General features: G+C 39.4%; 1 protein-coding gene across 3 annotated transcripts in view; it reads left to right on the plus strand.

The window, feature by feature from the left end:
- CNOT6 (CCR4-NOT transcription complex subunit 6) overlaps positions 1 to 16057 on the plus strand; it is a 17892-nt gene extending 1835 nt beyond the window's left edge. Inside the window, exons 2-11 of one of the 3 annotated variants that reach the window (XM_082211644.1) lie at positions 1 to 122; positions 2699 to 2784; positions 3271 to 3375; positions 3467 to 3535; positions 4727 to 4884; positions 7625 to 7779; positions 8319 to 8473; positions 9557 to 9787; positions 10394 to 10596; positions 12024 to 16057. The exon at positions 1 to 122 is cut by the window's left edge and continues 17 nt beyond it. In XM_082211644.1, coding sequence (XP_082067770.1) covers positions 1 to 122; positions 2699 to 2784; positions 3271 to 3375; positions 3467 to 3535; positions 4727 to 4884; positions 7625 to 7779; positions 8319 to 8473; positions 9557 to 9787; positions 10394 to 10596; positions 12024 to 12236 — 1497 coding nt within the window. In that variant the 3' untranslated portion in view covers positions 12237 to 16057. The remainder of the gene's footprint in view (positions 123 to 2698; positions 2785 to 3270; positions 3376 to 3466; positions 3536 to 4726; positions 4885 to 7624; positions 7780 to 8318; positions 8474 to 9556; positions 9788 to 10393; positions 10597 to 12023) is intronic. The other 2 variants (XM_082211642.1, XM_082211643.1) reach the window with 2 other exon arrangements.
- Positions 16058 to 19516: the final 3459 nt, after the last annotated feature.

The following is a 19516-nucleotide window of genomic DNA, read 5'->3' on the forward strand; positions in this document are numbered from 1 at the left end:
GACAACTCCTTATCCCGTATTCCTTCAGACATTGCCAAGCTTCACAATCTGGTATATTTGGACCTGTCATCTAATAAAATCCGCAGTTTACCAGCAGAGCTCGGAAACATGGTGTCACTCAGGTAAACAAAATTCATCTGTGAGGCCAGTATGATGTTACTTCAGGTTTCTGTATGGTTTTGTATTGCAGTGTAGTAGTAGTAGTAGAAGTAGAAGAAGAAGTATTTATTATTATTAAGCAGAAAGCTATACCACGTTAGCTTCTTCTTGGCTGATTTATTTCCAATTTGTATCGCAATCCTTCTGCCTTCTGGTGCTTGGGGAGAGCTGAAATATATTGGTGCTGGCTTCTGAACCTGCTCCAAAATTCGGAGTATATTGCCCAGCTATTCAGAAAGAGGTTAAAGTTCCATTTTAGGCTCTTAGCTTGGCTGCTCGGATAAGGAGTCAATTTGAACCTGGATGACTGGTTTCAAACTCCAAAGTTTTTCTAAAAATATTTGTCCTTTATGGGAATAAACAGCTGTTCATATTTTTGTTGCTTATTTGAAGTGTTACATTTCCTAAATACCAAATTTGCCATCCTGAGTTGTCTCTTCATGAAATCCTGTATAATCTTGTGTGTAATGTGTTCCCCTGAAAAAAATGATAAATCCACTTACTTTAATGGTTCTTTTTCCTGCTGGCTTATTGGTAATCCCCATGGCAAGATTAAAACATTTCTAAACAAGGATAAAATCAGCATCCACCTTGATATTCAATGCAATACATAAAGGAGTGGTATCATATTGGTCATAATAAGTACAGTCACATAAATTTCATAAAGCCTACTATTTTAATTTGTGTGTCATTATTATGATGCTTTCTCAAAGTTGCTCCTAGCAGCTTTCTGAAACTCTTCCGTTATGTGTTACCATATCATTCTTGCATGCATCTGGTATTGGAAGAAGGTGCCAGTGCTGGACAGTCCAACTTTTCATACTAAGTGGTCTGCAAGGGTACTTTGACACAGAACCCATGGGCCACACACTGCCTTGTAATGTGGTAGGTGGGATGTGGGGCCAAAATTTGACCACCACCAACCCAGCCCTTGCGCTGCCTTCCCAAAACTGGCTAACAAAGGTGCTGGGCTTTGAGAAGGAGGTGTAAGGCTCTGACGGGGTCCTAGAGCCCTCCCACCACCTTCCGAAAGCTGGGAAAGCACTAATTAGGCTTTGGGAAGGAGGATGGAGGACTCTAGGACCCTGTCAGAGCCTTACACCTCCTTCCCAAAGCCCAGCATCTTGCTTACCCAGCTTTGGGAAGGTAGGTGCAAGAGGACTGCAGCTGGGAGCATCAAAATGTTGCTGAAGGCCACCAAAAAAGGCCTCAGGGAGTGTGTTGGATTGCATTGTGCCAATGTATTCTTCATTTTGCTGCAAGGAGATGTCTGGTAGTCTACTAAATGTTTCCACTGCATGAAATGCTGAATGAATGGTGAGGAGAAGAGAGGATCAAAGAAGGAAGAAAAGTCTTGTTCCACCTCACCCTCCTCTCTCACACCTTGTCTCTCGCCTCCTGTTCTTATGCCTTCTTCACATTGGGGAAAAGAGAAAATTATTGTGGGGGTGGGGGAATTGTGCTCAGTGGAGGAGCACTTCAGGGTGTGTTTCTACAGAGGACCAAGCAGACCCTCAGTTATTAGTTCAGGGGCCAAGGTAGTTGAAAGTGCCTAGCTGATCTAGGCTCCTAATCCAGTCCCTGAGAGGATGGCACAAGGGCAAAGGTGTCCTCTAGATGCTGTTGGACTCCAGCTTCCATCAGCCCTGGTCATTATTCTTGTTGCTAGGAACTCAACAACATCTGAAGGGTACCACACTAGGGAATAGGACATCTGTGTGCTTCAAAAGGCTGAGGACTGGATATATTTCTTGGGGGCATGAAGGAATGTTCATTCGTAGTACTCTCCCTTTTGTGCTTACTTAGCTAAGCAATTTTTAAAAGAAGGCAAAGAGTCTCTGCAGTTGGCAGAAGCCTCTGATCCTACCTAATAGCCCAGTTTTCAAATGGTCGTAGGAGGTGATTAAGACTAATAAAATATGTGTTGGAGTCCTTTCATAGATGTTCTTAATGAGCAAAGCTACCCACTTTCACTTTTATCTCTTTTTCAAGAGTTGGGTTGCTGACTGCCTGGTAAACAATCTTCTCTTACCTAGCAGGTTTTCTTTAAAAAAAAAAAAACAAAAAACCTCAATAGTATATCAGAAGGCTAAAACTATAAAATAGCTCAACTTTCTAGCTGCTTGTGATGAAAAGAAGCTCAGGAAATTGTGATTTCAGTGAACTGAGCAATGAATTAAGACCGGGGGGGGGGGAGTGGTAAAGAGCCCCAGTAGCTTTATTATAGTTAGCATAGTTCCTATAGTAACCACCTTACATTATTTTGTTTAGTAATTTTGACTGTAGGAGTACTTTCTCCATGGTTTTACTTCATTAATGGTTTAACAAGTTTATGTTTAGAAGATGTGCAAGTCAGTTTGCTTTAATTTATCATTGTCTTTAACTACTGCAAAATCAATAATCTTTGCTGTTCAGTTTTCCATTGCTTTTGAAATGTGCTATGTTAGCACAGTTTCTCTTTTGTAGTGAAACTATTTTCATTTAAAACAATTAACTGTATATATCTTACTACTTTTGTCTTCATGTGACTTGCTAATAGGGAACTCCATTTAAATAACAACCTGTTACGAGTCCTACCATTTGAGCTGGGAAAACTCTTTCAGTTACAGACGTTGGGTTTGAAAGGTATGAATTTTAACTATTTCCCCCATGCTCTTTGTTTGCAATTTTCAGTTGATCTCATTCCTCAGCCAGCCATCACTTTCAAGCTGATATTTTAAGAAATTAAATTATTACCTAAACTAGAAATGGCATACTAAGATTCAGGCACTTTGAAATTATGATTTTTACAAATTTCTCTAAACTGCAATTGTTTTGAAAAACATTTTCCACCTTTACAAGAAGTTGAGTTAATTTTACTGTTTCTTCTTGCCTGTACAACCTTAGAGGCCATATTATTGTGTGTGTGTGTGTGTGTGTGTGTGTGTGTGTGGTTCTTTCTCTCTTCTCCCCCCGCCCCCCCACCACTCCAGTTTGGTGATATTTCTATAGAGTGAGAGTCTGAGATTTTCAGCAAAAAATAGTTTCCTGAACTAGACACTTTAAAAATAAAAACCTCATGATGTTCTTGAGGTCTCATTTTCTCACCCTCTTCCCCAAACACTCCTACAGGAAACCCACTTACACAGGATATACTGAATCTCTATCAAGAACCAGATGGAACAAGAAGGCTACTGAATTATTTGCTTGATAACCTGGCAGGTACTGCAAAAAGAAGTAAGTAGTGACTTCCTAGAACACTTATTTGTGGCATGTAAAATAAATACCATTATCTCATTATTATTATTATTTTGTCTTCTGCAAATAGTTTCAACAGAACAGCCACCTCCCAGATCTTGGATTATGTTGCAAGAACCAGATCGAACAAGACCAACAGGTAGAACTGAATAAATCTGTGCTTTCTTTCCAGTCAGTGAAATTTTGTATTACAGTCATACCTCGGGTTGAATATGCTTCATGTTGAGCGCGTTCGAGTTGCGCTCTGCGGCAACCTGGAAGTAACGGAGCACATTACTTCCGGGTTTCGCCACTCGCGCATGTGCAGACGCTCAAATGACGTCATGCGCAGAAGCGGTGAAAAGCAATGCATGCGTGCGCAGTCTCTAGTTACATTTTCTTCTGGATGCGAACGGGGCTCCGGAACGGATCCCATTCGGATCCCGAGGTACCACTGTACCTTGCCTGTGCATCTTCTTTCCATTTCACTTTATTTTTTATAGCAAGTAGTATAGACATTTTAAGGGGGGAGTCATATATGTTTAGAAATTGAAACATTTTGCGTTTCTCATTCTTTTGAAAATATTCTAAATACTACATTATTAATATGACAGAAATATACTTTTTTTAAAAGAAGGCATTTTCCCATATGTATATCCATTGTACTGTTTGGAAATCTGTAAAGCTGTCTGAATAAAAACACCACCACCAAAACTGAATGCTGTCCAAACAATGGCACAACCATTCATGGCATCTTTAGAAGCAAATTATTAAAGAACATGAGTGGATGTTAAAATCAGAATTAAGTGTGGCCTCAAACCATGTAGATCCATTTCATCATAATGGCAACCCAATCCTATATATCATGTTTGCTCACCAGTTAAGTGCTGAGTTTAGTGTGGCTTATGTCCTGGTACATGTGCATAGGATTGTAGCTTAGTTACGAAACAAAGCTTCAATTGATTTAGACCTGGAATTCAATAAGAGCTCCTAAGTAGTTTAAGGGTTACCCTCATCTTGGAAAAAGTTCTTTATATAAGCTGGCTTTATGCTGGCTACGGTAACGGCTATTGACCTTGTAGGGGAAGTTTTGTGCTTCATTCCAACACAGATTGAACCAGTACATTATATTGCATTGTCTGCCTATTTGGTGAATGGTGGAACTACCAACCTAGTTTCTAGAGAGAGAAAATCTAAATAATGCTGCATTATTATAGGTCAGCTGCTCAAATATATCTTGGAGCTAAAGTAAGCAAAGCCTAAGCTGATCAACTTATTTAAAGGGAAAGTGAAAAATGTATGTTTAAAACAGACAATTTCTCTGTCTAAGTAAAACTCTCTTATACTGCAGCCCTGTTTTCTGTCATGTGTTACAATGTCCTCTGTGATAAATATGCTACTCGGCAGCTATATGGCTACTGCCCATCATGGGCATTGAACTGGGAATACAGGAAAAAGGCTATTATGCAGGAAATCTTAAGCTGTAATGCAGACATCATAAGTCTTCAGGTGAGAAATGACTTTGTTCTTTTTTGTTTATGTATGCATCCATTTTTAAATGTTTTTAACTTAAGCAATTTTCTTTCTACATATAAGATGTGAATCATTACAAGACCCCTACAATATGCTCTTAAGCCTGCTCTGAGAACTATTTGGATGAAATTCCAATAATACAGTAAAATGAATAGGGGACTAGTAAAGGATGCCTATGAAGCTTAAATATTTGTTGTTGTCTTTACTCCCCACCCACCCAGTGAGAGTCGCTTCCTGATTTATCATCCCTGTGTCGAGATTCATTTGCTCTCCCATCTGTTAGAAGGCTGGGTTACGTGGCTGCAGATGATGTGCCAAACCAGCAGATGCAGTGAAAAGAGTTGCAGAGCTTTTCTGCCAGGGATTACACGGGCCTTGAAGCAGAAAACAGGAATTAGGGTCAACCCTGCTGGCCAATAGACATTTCACCAAGCCAGGGAAATTCTGTTCTGTTTATTAAAGATCATAGCCTGTCCTGTCTTTAAGAGCTTGAGCTGGGCAACAGTCAATCAAAAATGTATATAAAATATGTAAATTGCTGTTAAAATGGGTCTGTCCAGGTATTTTCCCCTTTCCTCCCTTCTGTCTGTTCCCCTCCTTCCATTGTCTTTTCCTCCCTTCCATTGTTGCTTAAAATATGCAGTTTCTTGCATTCTGACCTGGTTGTTTTTCCTAGTGTTGTGGCCGTGCTTCTGTCTCTGAACTAGTCTAGTGTATATCTTCTGTTCTGATTACCTTTTCTGAAGGACTCTGCTACACACTATTTTTATTGCGTGTAGCAGAGTGTAACAGAGAATTTTGTACATAGCAGAGAATTTTGGTGTTTAATATATTAGTACTGTAGTGTTCTCTGGAAGCTGTTGGTTGCTGCATCCAAGTTTGTGGAGAGGTTTCTACTAATTGCAGGTTCTCCAGCTGTTGAAGATAGTTGCATGTGGATGCCTTATATTTTTGCTCCTTGAGTTCTTAAAGCTGCCCATTTTGGTCACAGAAAAACTCAGTATTGCTACTAGTATTAAGTAACTGCAAGATTGTTTTTGCAGTTGTTAATGTACTCTGAAGAGATGCGGGTGGCGCTATGGGTTAAACCACAGAGCCTAGGACTTGCCAATCAGGTTGGCGGTTCAAATCCCCGTGACGGGGTGAGCTCGGTCCCTGCTCCTGCGAACCTAGCAGTTTGAAAGCACGTCAAAATGCAAGTAGATAAATAGGTGCCGCTCCAGCGGGAAAGTAAACGCCGTTTCCGTGCACTGCTCTGGTTCGCCAGAAGCGGCTTAGTCATGTTGGCCACATGACCCGGAAGCTGTACGCCGGCTCCCTTGGCCAATAAAGCAAGATGAGCGCCGCAACCCCAGAGTCGGCTACGGCTGGACCTAATGGTCAGGGGTCCCTTTACCTTTGCCTTAATGTACTCTGAATTCTTTAATACAATGGCTGGGGTTCACTTAATGTTTGACTCAAGATGATGATTTTGTGGGAATGAGTTCAGTGACCATGGCATCTGATTTTCTGTGGCCTCCAGATTTAATAGCTTGGCAGGGATAAAGTTTAATTGGGATTTTTCAAACAAATATTTTGTGACTTTGTACTAGTACTGTTCTCAACCCTATAAACTTCCAGCTGCTCTACTTTTATATTTAATTTAATTGCTTTACTCCATTGTGTCCTCGGATATGTGGTGCCTTTTGAATTTTAGACTGTTTCCATCAGTCACTGTTTAGATGGAGGGGAGGGGAAACTGCCAGATCAGCTGACAGCGTCTCTATGACTATTCTTACTATTTCACTCATCCTGAGCTACATGCTTTGCAGGCATGCTAAAATGGCACATTTTATTCTGGACTGGCGTGGCTTAATCCATTTCACAGTAATGTAATCTGATGACTGCTTGTTATATTGACTTGGAGCATCCGCCGAGTGGAGTTTGAATCATGTGATGTGCCAGCAGAAGGGGGTAGTTGACTTTCGCAGACTCCTCCTTCCCATTGCAGCTCCTTGTGTCCCCCATCTCCAGATGGAGGTATCCCACTCTTCCTTAGAAAGCTCAGAGCAGCTTACATGACCCACCAGTGATCTGTTTCCTAGGTGTTTTGACAGTACGTCAACTAGCTTGAACCTGGCTCACAATGCTGTTTTTGGTAATCTGCAACTGTCTTTTGAAATCAGGTGCATATTTTTATCTTTGAAAAGCACCGCTTCTCCCTTGGGTGCAGCAGTATTGTTAGAAGCTCTTAGAGGCTCAGGAAACAGGAAGGTGTGTGTACATGTGGTGTATTTATGGTGCATGTGCAGCACTGGTCACACCCATTGATGGCATGTGAGCCTCAAAGCCCTCTGGTCAAAAATGTTAGCTATTCCTGTGTTAGGCTCTCTATCCTGAAGGGAGGTACGCTGATGATGGATTCCTGCTGCTGCTTTGTTCCTACTGTATTGTATATGGTTGGCAGACAAGTCAGAGTCCCACATAAGCTGTTCTACAGAAAGGCATATGTATACATACATATCAGTAAAATAAAATGTAACACTAGTTCTTCTCCCCCATTATTTCAGTTGCTGTCTTTTCACATTATACTTTCTCAATGGACATAACTTCAGAGTCCTGCTTTAAAGGGGTATCCAGAAGAGACTTGATCTTCGTTGGAGACTTTGAATTCATTTTCATAGTTGCATTGTGCATTTGATAGTTCACCTAATTCTTGCACTGTCTTACATTTTAGGAGGTTGAAACTGAGCAGTACTACAGTTTTTTCCTAGCAGAATTGAAAGAGCGTGGATACAACGGATTCTTCAGTCCGAAATCCAGAGCTAGGACAATGTCAGAACAAGAGAGAAAACATGTTGATGGTTGTGCAATATTTTTCAAGACAGAAAAGTAAGATAAAACTTGTATCTTGTTCTCTGGCTACAGTGAATGAGGTTGCACAGCAACATCAGTTTTTAATCCTCTATGAAACCAGAGGCAGTCCTGTAGCTTTGTTTTCAATGTATTTCATGTCATTATACTATCAATTCTTGTTGCAAAGGGATTATTTCAGTAATTTAGGGAGCCTATCAATACTTTGGCTGTTTAGGACTAGGTAACTTGAGTAGTAAAATTGTTCACTCATGAAATATGAATAAAGTAGTGGCCTCCTATGAATTCTCATAGTAGTTCACAGCTTTTGGTGGAATGGTGAATAGTAATGATTATATTTATTTAAGAAAATGTCTGCATGTTGGCTTGTATGTGTTCAAGCATTTATGATGGCCACAGTTGTGGTAAGCTGTCACAGCCATTATATTCACATTGAGAAGTCTAGTTACCTAATTTCTGTCAGCTGTGCAGATAGAATATGTGAATCATATTGTGATAAAATGAAAAATACGGTGTTATGTGCAGATCTTGCTTTAAATTGATTTTATTGCTTTCAGGTTCACCTTGGTTCAGAAGCATACTGTTGAATTTAATCAGCTGGCTATGGCAAACTCAGAAGGATCAGAAGCAATGCTGAACAGAGTAATGACAAAAGACAACATTGGAGTTGCTGTGTTGCTAGAGCTACGAAAGGAGTTAATAGAAATGTCATGTAAGTAAATGCAAATCCAGTTTTCGACTGGACTCTGCAGCCATCTTCCGCATGTACACACATACCCTTTGCTGCTTTGGAAAAGAGTTGAGAACTGGTTTATCTACCAGTTCTGGTGACTGAAACTCATACCCAATGGATAGGAGAAGTCTCTACTTCTAACTTTGAGAACTTAGTGTGAAACTAAAAACCTTCTAAGGAGATGCAGACAGTTGCTTAACCACAAAATTTGTTTTTGCCCACCACTAACTAAATTTTTTGCATACTGTTTAAGGTGTATGTGGAGTAGTCATGCTTCCCCAAACTGGAAAATGGTTTTTCATGCATCTACCTGTCAATACAACTTTTAAAATGTACTGTAAACCCCCTCCCCCTATTTTTTTTAAAAAATTGTTTTAGTTTAAAAGGGAAGTGAAATGGGATCAAAGTGGAATAAGGAGATGTGAAGATTCTTGAGGCTAGAAAAAGATTTCTAAGTCATCACTATTTTCTCATCTCCGTGTCTGTGCTTTTCTACTGGCCATGATTTGTTCCTTTGACTGCCCTAGTATTTGCGCACATCTGCCGTAAAGATGCTGCTTAGCTTAGTATGGATGGCAAACAGTATTTGCAGGTGATGAATGTAGCCTATATTTTCAGTTAAGTAAATACTAATACACTTTGTCACTGCAAACAGTATCTGTCTAGATTGCAGAATTCTTTTGTGTGGTACTTGTCTTTATTGCTGTATGGGAAAAGGGTAATGACTGACAAATACTGCAGTTAAAATGCATATTATGTTTGCTAGAAAATTGTATATATAGTAGCTTAGAACTTATTTGCAGTCCATCACAGTAGCTGTTCATTATCATGTTGATAATGCAATAAAGCCAGCAGAGGGAGCACGGAGCCCTTTTTTGTTTTAAACTCATAAAATGGCTGGTTGAGATAAGGAATCCTGTATTTGTAAAGTCCCAGTTAATAACTGCTGATTAGTTTGATATATCTCTTTAGCAGTATTTTTAAAGCCCTTTTCACCAATGCAACCTATGTAGTGAAGTATCACTGCTGTTTTCTGAAGGGTTTTTTTATTTTCCATTTTAGCAGGCAAGCCACACCCAGGAATGGATAAACAGCTGGTCCTTGTAGCAAATGCACACATGCACTGGGACCCGGAATATTCTGATGTGAAGCTGGTTCAGACCATGATGTTCCTTTCTGAGGTAAAGAACATAATAGACAAAGCCTCTCGGAGTCTCAAGCCTGGTATTTCGGGAGAACACGCAACAATTCCACTTGTATTGTGTGCAGATCTGAATTCTCTGCCAGATTCAGGTAAGTGCAGCCATATTCCACTTGCTAAAGTGTTGTAACACTGCATTTGCTGGAAGTTGAATAAAACTTGATAGTGAAAGGGACTCACAGAGCCATTTTGAAGGCTGTGCAGAAATGAACTTGAGGGATGGCTCTCAGAGCTCACCAGCTGATAGACACTGAAAGCCCTCTTGGCTGCACTAGTGAGTTCCTCATGAAGGGCTCCCTGGCTCAGACTCCCTGGTAAAGTTCCCTGTGTGTCCCAAGAGAGAGTCTGCTTGCCAAGAAACAGTTGCATGCCCGCTTCAAGCTCTCAATTATTCCATTGCAGCCATGTCTTTATTTGTCCACATATAATGGCAGGTGAGCATGATTTTGGGGAAATAGCCTCACAGGACAAATTAGGACCCCTGTGAGCTGGAAGTTTAGCACCACTAAATCAGAGAAATCTAGTCTAACACTTCACCCTTAATCAAATCTTATGATCCCTAAATTCCAGCCAAGAGAGTGAGTGTATGGGAGGTGGTGGATTGTACTATTGAGATAGATCACCCATCATGAATGTAATACTATTTAAGAGGGATAGGTTGCTGGTTGTTTTTTTAAAAAATATTTCCTTCACCCTAGGTGTGGTTGAATATTTGAGTACTGGTGGAGTGGAGACAAACCATAAAGATTTTAAGGAACTGAGATACAATGAAAGTCTCACTAACTTCAGTTGTAACGGGAAAAATGGAACCACCAATGGAAGGATTACTCATGGTTTCAAGTTGAAGAGTGCCTATGAGAATGGCCTAATGCCTTATACGAATTACACATTTGATTTCAAGGTCAGAGTTGAAATAAATTCCCATTGCACTATTATTGTTTTATTGCTTATTCAGCATAGGTGTGCAGGAAGTTTGATGAACTATTAAAACAAAAATGGAAGGGTTAGTAACAAATTAATTGTCAGGTTGGGGTAGTATTAAGTTTTGGAAGCACTTTTGAAGAGAGGAAAGCAGGCTGATAATTGAAAAGGATGCTCTCCCAGTCACAGGAAACAGCTCAACAGCAGTTTCCATTGCTTGTGCTTAAGAGGCTCATGGCCATGGGAAGGTCGTGACCAAAAAGTTGCCTAACTTTACACAATAATTCCTAGCGGTAACATTGCCTCTTCAGAGGTATTAACAAGAAATATATGTGAATCTCGGTAGCATAGCATGTGAACACCTTATGATGACTAACACTTTAAGAATTATCTCAAAGTTTCTCTCTTATCATTCAATGATTTTATAGTGGTTGACAGTAAAACAAATAACACATTTTAAAAAATCATTTATTTACATACGGTATATCCAGCTTTCTAAGGCAAGTTGTAATAAAGTATGTTACAATAAGTGTGTTACAATCTAAATAAAACAATCAAGAACATGAAATCCGCAGTGAAACCAAGGGCAAGGCCCATAAACGACCATGAAAGGAGCTCATGTTGCAACAAGACTATCTTAAGCTGCCCCCAGAACACTAGAAGGAGTAATATTATTAATTTTATTGAAATCGTTTAGAAATAAATCAATTACACAGACAACAAAAACAGAACAAACCATGACTCTTGACCCCCAAAGCAAAACAAACAAGACAGTAAAACAGAACCAAACAGTAAAACAAAAAATTAATGAAAAAAATGTCACCTATATATACCATATTTTCATTCGAAATTCTTCTTTCTTGACTTCCTTCATCCTGTACCTGGTTTTCTACTTTCTCCTTCTAAACTCTCTTTTTTGAATTATTTTTACGATTTCTCCAAGTTAATAGAAACAAGACCAGGTATTTATTTGGGGGGCACTGCTTTTTAAAAATTCTCCACCACATTTTCCCCATTCTTTCTGGAATTTTGTTTGGGCTGTTACTTATTATTTATACCCCACCCATCTGGCTGGGTTTCCCCAGCCACTCTGGGCGGCTCCCAGTCAAATATTAAAAACACAATACAGCATTAAACATTGAAAACTTCCCTAAACAGGGCTGCCTTCAGATGTCTTTTAAAAGTAGGATAGAATCATAGGAGAACAAGTGGTCCTCAGTGTGTCTGGGATCCATACCGTTTAGGCACCTGAATTTGCCTTGGGACCATGACCGTAGTCAGAGTAGGTGCTTCAGCACTAGAGTTACGTGGTTACTGAAGTCCATACCTGATATCAGTTGAAATTGCTTCCAGTTGTGTGTCTTCCATTTCTGAAAATATTCACTCCATTTTCTCTCTTTTCCAAAGGGTATTATTGACTACATCTTCTACTCTAAACCTCAGCTGAATATTCTTGGCATCCTGGGACCTTTGGATCACCATTGGCTAATAGAGAACAATATAAGTGGCTGTCCACACCCGCTCATTCCTTCTGACCACTTCTCACTTTTTGCACAACTGGAGCTGGTGCTGCCTTTCCTGCCCCCGGTAAATGGAATCCATCTGCCTAGCAGGAGGTAGTCAAGTACATTTTAGAGGGCAACCTCAGTCTCATTTGTAAAATTGTAAAATCTGAATATAGAGGAGTGAGGTATGGCCAACAGGGATCTTTCTTAATGATCTTAATTTTAAATCTAATTATTTCATAAAGAAATAGTAAAAGCCAGGTGCTATCAGACACACAATTCTGAGCCCAACATGCTTTATTTACTGTTAGACAGGGACTGGTGCGTTGGCACCTCTCTTAGATTTGTTACAAGTAACCTGTTCTATCCAATGTAATATTTCATGCCTTGAAAATAGGGAATTACTATAATAAATTCTCTTCGCACAGATATCTGTAGCACTACTTTTTTGAGGCCAGTAGTAAAACATCAAAAGACCATTCTTCCATACTTCACTCCCTTCTTTTTCAGACTTGTTTGTTTGTAAAATATAGAATTTGAATTTAGCCTTTATTGATTGTATATGAACAACAGAAAACCTGATTTATGAGATTTTGTACTTTAAAAAAACAACAACCAGATTTGGAAAATGATTGTATTGTAAACTAAGGCTAAATTTTTATCTGTTTCATGTGTTATAAAGGCCAGCTTGTAAAAGAAGTTGCAGCAGGCTTTCTCTGCTAATGATTTGCACTGTTAGGGTTTTTAGCCCTTATGTACTACTTCATTTTTTAAAATTGAGAACACTGCTTTTAAATCTAAATTTGGTTAAATGATAACAAATTTCTTCAAGCTAGTTAACATACATACATTCATTTCTTTCTTTCTTTTAACTTAAAGCAACAGCGCAAACTTGTTCTCGGAACAGATAAGCTAAGCAGTGACTGATTAGGCTGTGTGGATTGATAGCCCTTATCGATATCTACATTCTAACCTTTTTCTGCCAGAAGTGGAAGGGCAGAATATTGTGTGAAAGCTTCTTAGTTTCTGTGTTAAGTCACTCGTTTCCTATCTCCACTGTGCCTGCTTCATTTTGTTCTCAATTAGCACTGCCTGTGCATGCAGAGAGAACCTGTGCATCCTCTTTTATTTTTTTAAAATAATGTTAACATTTTGTGAAAATTTTATGAAGATACTTTTGTATAAGCTGTGGCATCTTTTTTTTTTTTCCTTTGCGAAGCGTTGAATATCACTTTTTGAACACGTTCAGATGGTGGGTACACAAATTCTAAGCTTCTGATACCCATGCACTGCTTCTTTCAGTGTCATTGCACAATGCTGTTTGTTTGGTTTGTTCTCCCCTCTCCACTTAATACTATCATGTGAAGTCCCCTTTCAGTTGAAGCATCTTCCTCAGTCATTCCTCGGTCGTCATTCCTTGAAGCTAAAAGTATACAGTCTTCTGTTCTATGAAGCAGTGTAACTAGAGATGCATTTTCAGTACAGGTTCCCTAGACAACATTTCAGATCGAGCATTAAAGTGACCAAGTCCTATTCTACAAAGTGTCAACAGAACCAAGGTTGTAGTATGCCCTCATAGTGCCATTAGTGTCTGAAAGCCAAGTATATATATACGGTATATATAAATATATATATATATAAAAAATCTGTCCATAAAAGGGAAATTCTATCTAATCCTTAGCAAACATACCTTCATTAATAAGTCTGTTTCTTATTTAGAGAGAGAACTTGGTCAAACTGCTTTTGTTTCAACTGCAGGCAGAGAAACAAAAGCTCTTTCTTGAATTGAGAAATTCTGAATATAATGAATTAAAAAATGGGTAATAATGATTGAAAATTTTATAAAGAAACTATAGGCACTTAGAAGTGTGCGACCATTTTGTTTTAAAGAATACAATAAAATTGCAACAAGTTCATGTTTAGCAAACAAGCGTTTAAAAATTTTTAGTAGGAAAAGTCCAGATCTTGAATCCTTGTCTAGGACCTGATTTTTCTTTTGTTACATGTTTTTTTAGTTGTGCAACACCAAACATGTCCAGTTTATAATCAGTACATCGGAATGCTGGTAATAATTGATGTAGTAGATTCAATTAGTAATGTTGCTTTTTCTGTTCTTGTTTTTTGGGTTTGGGGGTTATTTTGTACAAGTGTGAATAAAAGGTGTTTTACTCATGTTTCCTTAACAATGTGTTGGTAATGTGCATCATGACAATTTTCAGTGGCAATGGAGCCAATTTAGCTTGTCATACTCAGCAACCTATTTTGTTTCCTGATTATCTGGATTATTTAATTGTATGTCCAGAAAGCTTTATGGAAGGGAAGCACTTATTCATTTTATATTCCTTAGAAGGGATTAATTTTTCCTTTTAAGCTGGAGCTTGAGTGCACTTGGTAAATCCTAAAGGTTTAAGCTTTACACATGCGTTTTCACCTTTCTTTGTTCAATCTTAAATATATATCTATCTATATGAATTTATGGCAGCACATTAAAAGGTTACAGCCCGTTCATGTACTCAAGGACTCTGTTCTTGCCTGGACATGTTGCAATCTATGGGCACTTGAAATTCCTTTTCCATGTTTGGCATAATAAGATTACTGAAGTATGAGAGCTCAGAAAAATAAAAAACCTGATCCCCCTTGCCTTCAGTGAGCCTTTGGTCAGATCCCACAGTACTGAAGTGACACGCTGAGGAAATACTCTGCATCTCTGCAGAATAAGAAGTTGCACCTAATGTGTCTGGCAGTCAATATCAGAATAGTCATACTTTTAATACAGTTTTCTGCATCAAACAAATTCATACATTTCATAAATGAATGCAATAAACTATATGTGTTCACAAAATGCTAATTTCCAATAATCCTAACACTTATCTTACTTAAGGTGGCTTTGGATGTTGCCATAACAAATGTTCAGTGTTTCTTAATGTAATCACATGATTATTATTTTTTAAGGACGTAGAGCATTGGTGGGCATGAGGATCCCTTTCCCCATTCGCCAGTTTAATCAAACTAGATGTCTGACTAGGGATGGTCACATATTGAAAAACCTAATACCTACAGCCTGCCCATTTCTGGGTAAAAATGATCTTAAGGCGATAAAATCAATTATGGTGGAATTTAAGCAGGAAATATAAAATATATGGGATTCTCTATTTTAAAGACAGTGACAGAAAAAGCTCTAGGAAATGTGTGTAATTATTCTGTCCCTTTTTTATTTGTGGGCTCAAGCCTCAATTGTAAAGCTATCCATTCAGGATGCAAACTTGCATCTGAAAACTCTGATAAAGTTATTTGAATTCTGCTGTGGCTTAAATGTCGAAAAGTAGCTTCAGATGTCAAGTTCCCACTTTTATCTATGGGGCAAAGAACTCAAAGCCAAAATAATTGCACTAACATTTTCAGCAGAATTAATCGCACTGCAAATTTTTCAAGTCAAATTTACTACTGCTTATGTAGTGACTCTGTTTTTTCCCATCCAGCCTGACTCAGTGTTTTAGTATATGTTAACTCCTGCTATACTTTTTGGTTGTCTAAGCTTTTTTAAAATGTAGGTATCTTGGTATGCTTAAGTAGTATCTAAAAGTTAGAATACCTAGTCTTTATTCACAGTACTTCTGTATAACGTGTAATGCACTGGACTAACTCTTGTTTACCATATGTGTAACAAAAAAAACAAAAACAAAAACCAGCACATCATCTGCACTAAGCTCAAAGAATGTTGCATTTGTCTATAGGCAGCTCTTCAATAAGATAAATGGGAAATTGAAAATGGTCTGATGGTAAACAAGGGCTTTTACTGTTCTCTTCAGTGGAACTTTCTTCTTGGTCAAATTTTAACTAGCTAGTATTATATTTATATACAGGGTTGTCTTTTTTTTCTTTACCAATGTATTTTCCTACTCATAGCTGACCAATAAATTCAATATCTGTTTCAAATTTCTTTTGAAGTCTAATTTACCTTTTTCACCTCCGCCTGTAAAACAGACAGGGCCGCTGGGATTGCTGTTACATTAAGTGTTTAATTCCCGGTCCTGACTACAAAAAGAATAAGGCTGCAGATGGAAAGCAGCACATGTCGAGTCCTGAAGCAGAGATCTCTGTGCAAGCCTGTCCAGTTTCTTGGCCTGTAGGCTTTCCTTTTCTGTCTCGAAGAGAATTAAAAACTTTCTCAGGATCCCGGGTAAAGCCGATGGGCAGGACATGCAGAACACAATGTGTTCCCAGGGAATTGTTCATTAGGCGAGCTTTCACATAACAAGCTGATGGTTTTCCATAATTTCCCATGAGAACATTTCTAATCTGTGATTTGTCTGATCTTGTTCCTTCTCTTCATGGTTTCCACCCAAAATGGCTGCCACTGGCCAGCAAAACACAAGTAAGGAAGCGGGCAAACTCTATCTGTTCAGATATCTAAGTCAGCCATTCGTGTACAGTGGTACCTCAGGTTACATACGCTTCAGGTTACAGACTCCGCTAACCCAGAAATATTACCTCTGGTTAAGAACTTTGCTTCAGGATGAGAACAGAAATCTCGCGGTGACGGTGCAGCGGCAGCAGGAGGCCCCATTAGCTAAAGTGGTGTTTCAGGTTAAGAACAGTTTCAGGTTAAGTACAGACCTCCAGAATGAATTAAGTACTTAACCCAAGGTACCACTGTAGTGAGGTTTGGATATAAAATTGACATTTTGGATAACACTCGTTCTGATAGCAAGACCTGCATACCTCAGTAAAACCTATTCTAGCGTTCCAGTAAATGTCAGAATGCAGTCTGGACCACTTTATCCTTTTACAAAACCAGGTTTCACAATCCAGAACCAAAGACCAGTGCTGCCGACCTGATGCAATGCAGAGGTGGGGAACCTTTTTTCAACCTTAAGGCCACATTCCCTCATAAGCAACCTTCCAGGGGCTGCACCATGGGGTGGGCGGGGCCAGAAGCAAAAGTGGGTGGAGCAACAAGTGTGTGTGTGCATGCATGCATTTCCAGAAACTAGTGTGTAGAAAAGGACCCCCCAGTTTTTTTATGGGTGAAATAGTACCTGTTGTGAAAGGGAAGGGCAAGTGTGGAAACATTTGGGAGGAAGACTGACGTTTCTTCAGTACCAAATAAGGCAAAGCAAGTACCGAGTATGTTTAGGAACTGGATATTTTCTTCCTCTGTCAGAGGACTATAATTCAAATTTCTCTAGGGGCCTATAGTGTGCATAATAGCACAAATATTATTCATAATGTGTATATAGGTGCGATTTCTACATAGGTGAAGCCCCTTTAAAAACATATATGCAGCAAAGAAATGTTCCATCAATGTTGAAACTTACATATTTGCAGAGAAGCTATATATGATCTTCATTCAGCTGCTCCAGTGTGGTGTTTGTGTTTTCTGCAGACAGGTTCTTCAGTTTCAAATGGAGCAATAACTTCATATTTTACTTAGACCTTTCCTGCCCACATCCATCTCTCAGTGGCTTGAGATCCCTGTTGCTTTAGTAGCTGAGTCTTTTCTTTTGCAAAACTTTCTTAAAAGGACTAGGGTTATTTCTAAATCTATGAAAATGGTGGTTCTTTTTTTTTAATCGCTACTTGAGTGTATAAGTGACATGAATTTTTCAAAAAAAAAATTATACTTACTTTAGATGTTTAACAGAAAAAACGCCCAACAGAAGTTCTTGTAAAAGAAACATCTCTGTGCCAATATGAACCTTCTGAAAATGGTCTGGCAACAGCACACTAAGTACATTGTGGTGTGTTAGCTGTGCAGTGAAGCACTCTCAGGCCTCCTGTATCATGAGCCATCCCAAAAATATGGGCACTTTTGGGTGCAAGAGAATCACAGTTTACTTACAACCTCAGTTACCAGCTTTGGTATTGGTGAAAGAGGGTTCCTTAGACTAGAAACCCTAGTTGACAAACCAGCTTCTGCAAGAGATGACTACAAACAGCTGCTGCAGGTCAGCCACAATACCTGAAATAGTTCCTTGTAGCTAAGCTTTAGGACATAAGAATGAAGAAGTGAAAATAGTCCAGTGGCAGCAAATGGTGTTTGCATGTCTTTTGTCCCAAGAGTGGGGAATCTGTGGACCTCCAAATGTTATTGGGCACCAACACCCATCAGCTCCCACCAGCATGACCAGTGGTTAGAGATGGTGGGAGTTGTGGTGCAGAAACATCTGGAAAGCTACAGCTTCTTTATCCTGCCTTTAGTGCCTAGCCCTCAGAAGGGTTCAGGGTTAAATGAAGTATCTTGCACATTGTTCTGCTTTTGCTGGAGCCGATTGGAGCTGGAGTCCCAACAACAGCTGAAGAACTACAGGTTCCCCAACCCTGCTGAAATACCACTTCTGTTAACATTTTGCAGCTGTGTTGCATTTCTGCTGTGCTTCACTCTTAGCTGGCAATTAAGAAAGCAATTTATTAGAATCAAACACAGCTGATCTCTGAGATCACCCAAACATTCAGATCTTTGTGGAAGGATGCAGCTGACAGTGTGCAGAGCAAACAAACGCAGTGTGTTCCCTGGAAATCATTTCTCAGGGAGGTATTCGCATAAGAAGTCCACAATTTACATTGATTCCTATGGGAACATTTCTAATCAGCGATTTGTCCAATCTCTCTGCCTCCATGGATTCTTCCTGAAACGGTTGTAGCCAATCAGCAAAAAAGGAAAACCTTTGTCCAATCTCCTTCCCTGCATGGTTTCTTCCCAAAGATGGCTGCTGCTGCTGACCAACAAAGCATGAAGAAGGGAGTGGGCCAACTCTAGCTGTTCAGATATCTGAATATGTGGTATGTACAGGAAGGTTTGGGCATAATTCTTTATGTTCGGATAACTGATTTTTTGCATAAAGAGTGGGCAGATAGCAGGACCTACATGTAATATGGATGTTTACTGTTGATAATACCTTTCACTGCTTCAGGCACCCTTACCTCTTAAGATTCTTAATCTTTTTTTCTAATTTTGCACCTGTGTGCCCATTCCTCAGACCAAAAGGTGCAGCCAAAATTGTGCCCTCCGGAAATTGTGGCACTCCAATTCCCACCAGCCCCAGCCAACATGGCCTGTGGTCAGGGATAATGCAAACTATAGTCCCACAAATTCAGGAGGGTACCAGGTTAGCTCTAACCTTTTAGCATTATTCAGGCATTCTATCCCACATTGTGGCAAGCCCTTGTGTCTCCATCGCCATTCCCACAGCATTTTGTGCGTTAGGGACTGAGCCTCTGGAGCAGGGGAGCTTTTTATATACTCGTGCAGGGTCCCAGCACAATTTGGAAAGCCTGAAAGATCAGGGTTCTAAATAACGCATTGAGCCTATGCAAAAAAAAATGGCCCCTTGCTCAAGTGGTACAGCCCCAGTGCATGATACGGAGGGCTGTGGGAGAGGCAACAGTGACATG

This window comes from Podarcis vaucheri (genome assembly GCF_965113315.1).
Source record: "Podarcis vaucheri genome assembly, chromosome: 2".
NCBI lineage: Eukaryota > Metazoa > Chordata > Lepidosauria > Squamata > Lacertidae > Podarcis > Podarcis vaucheri.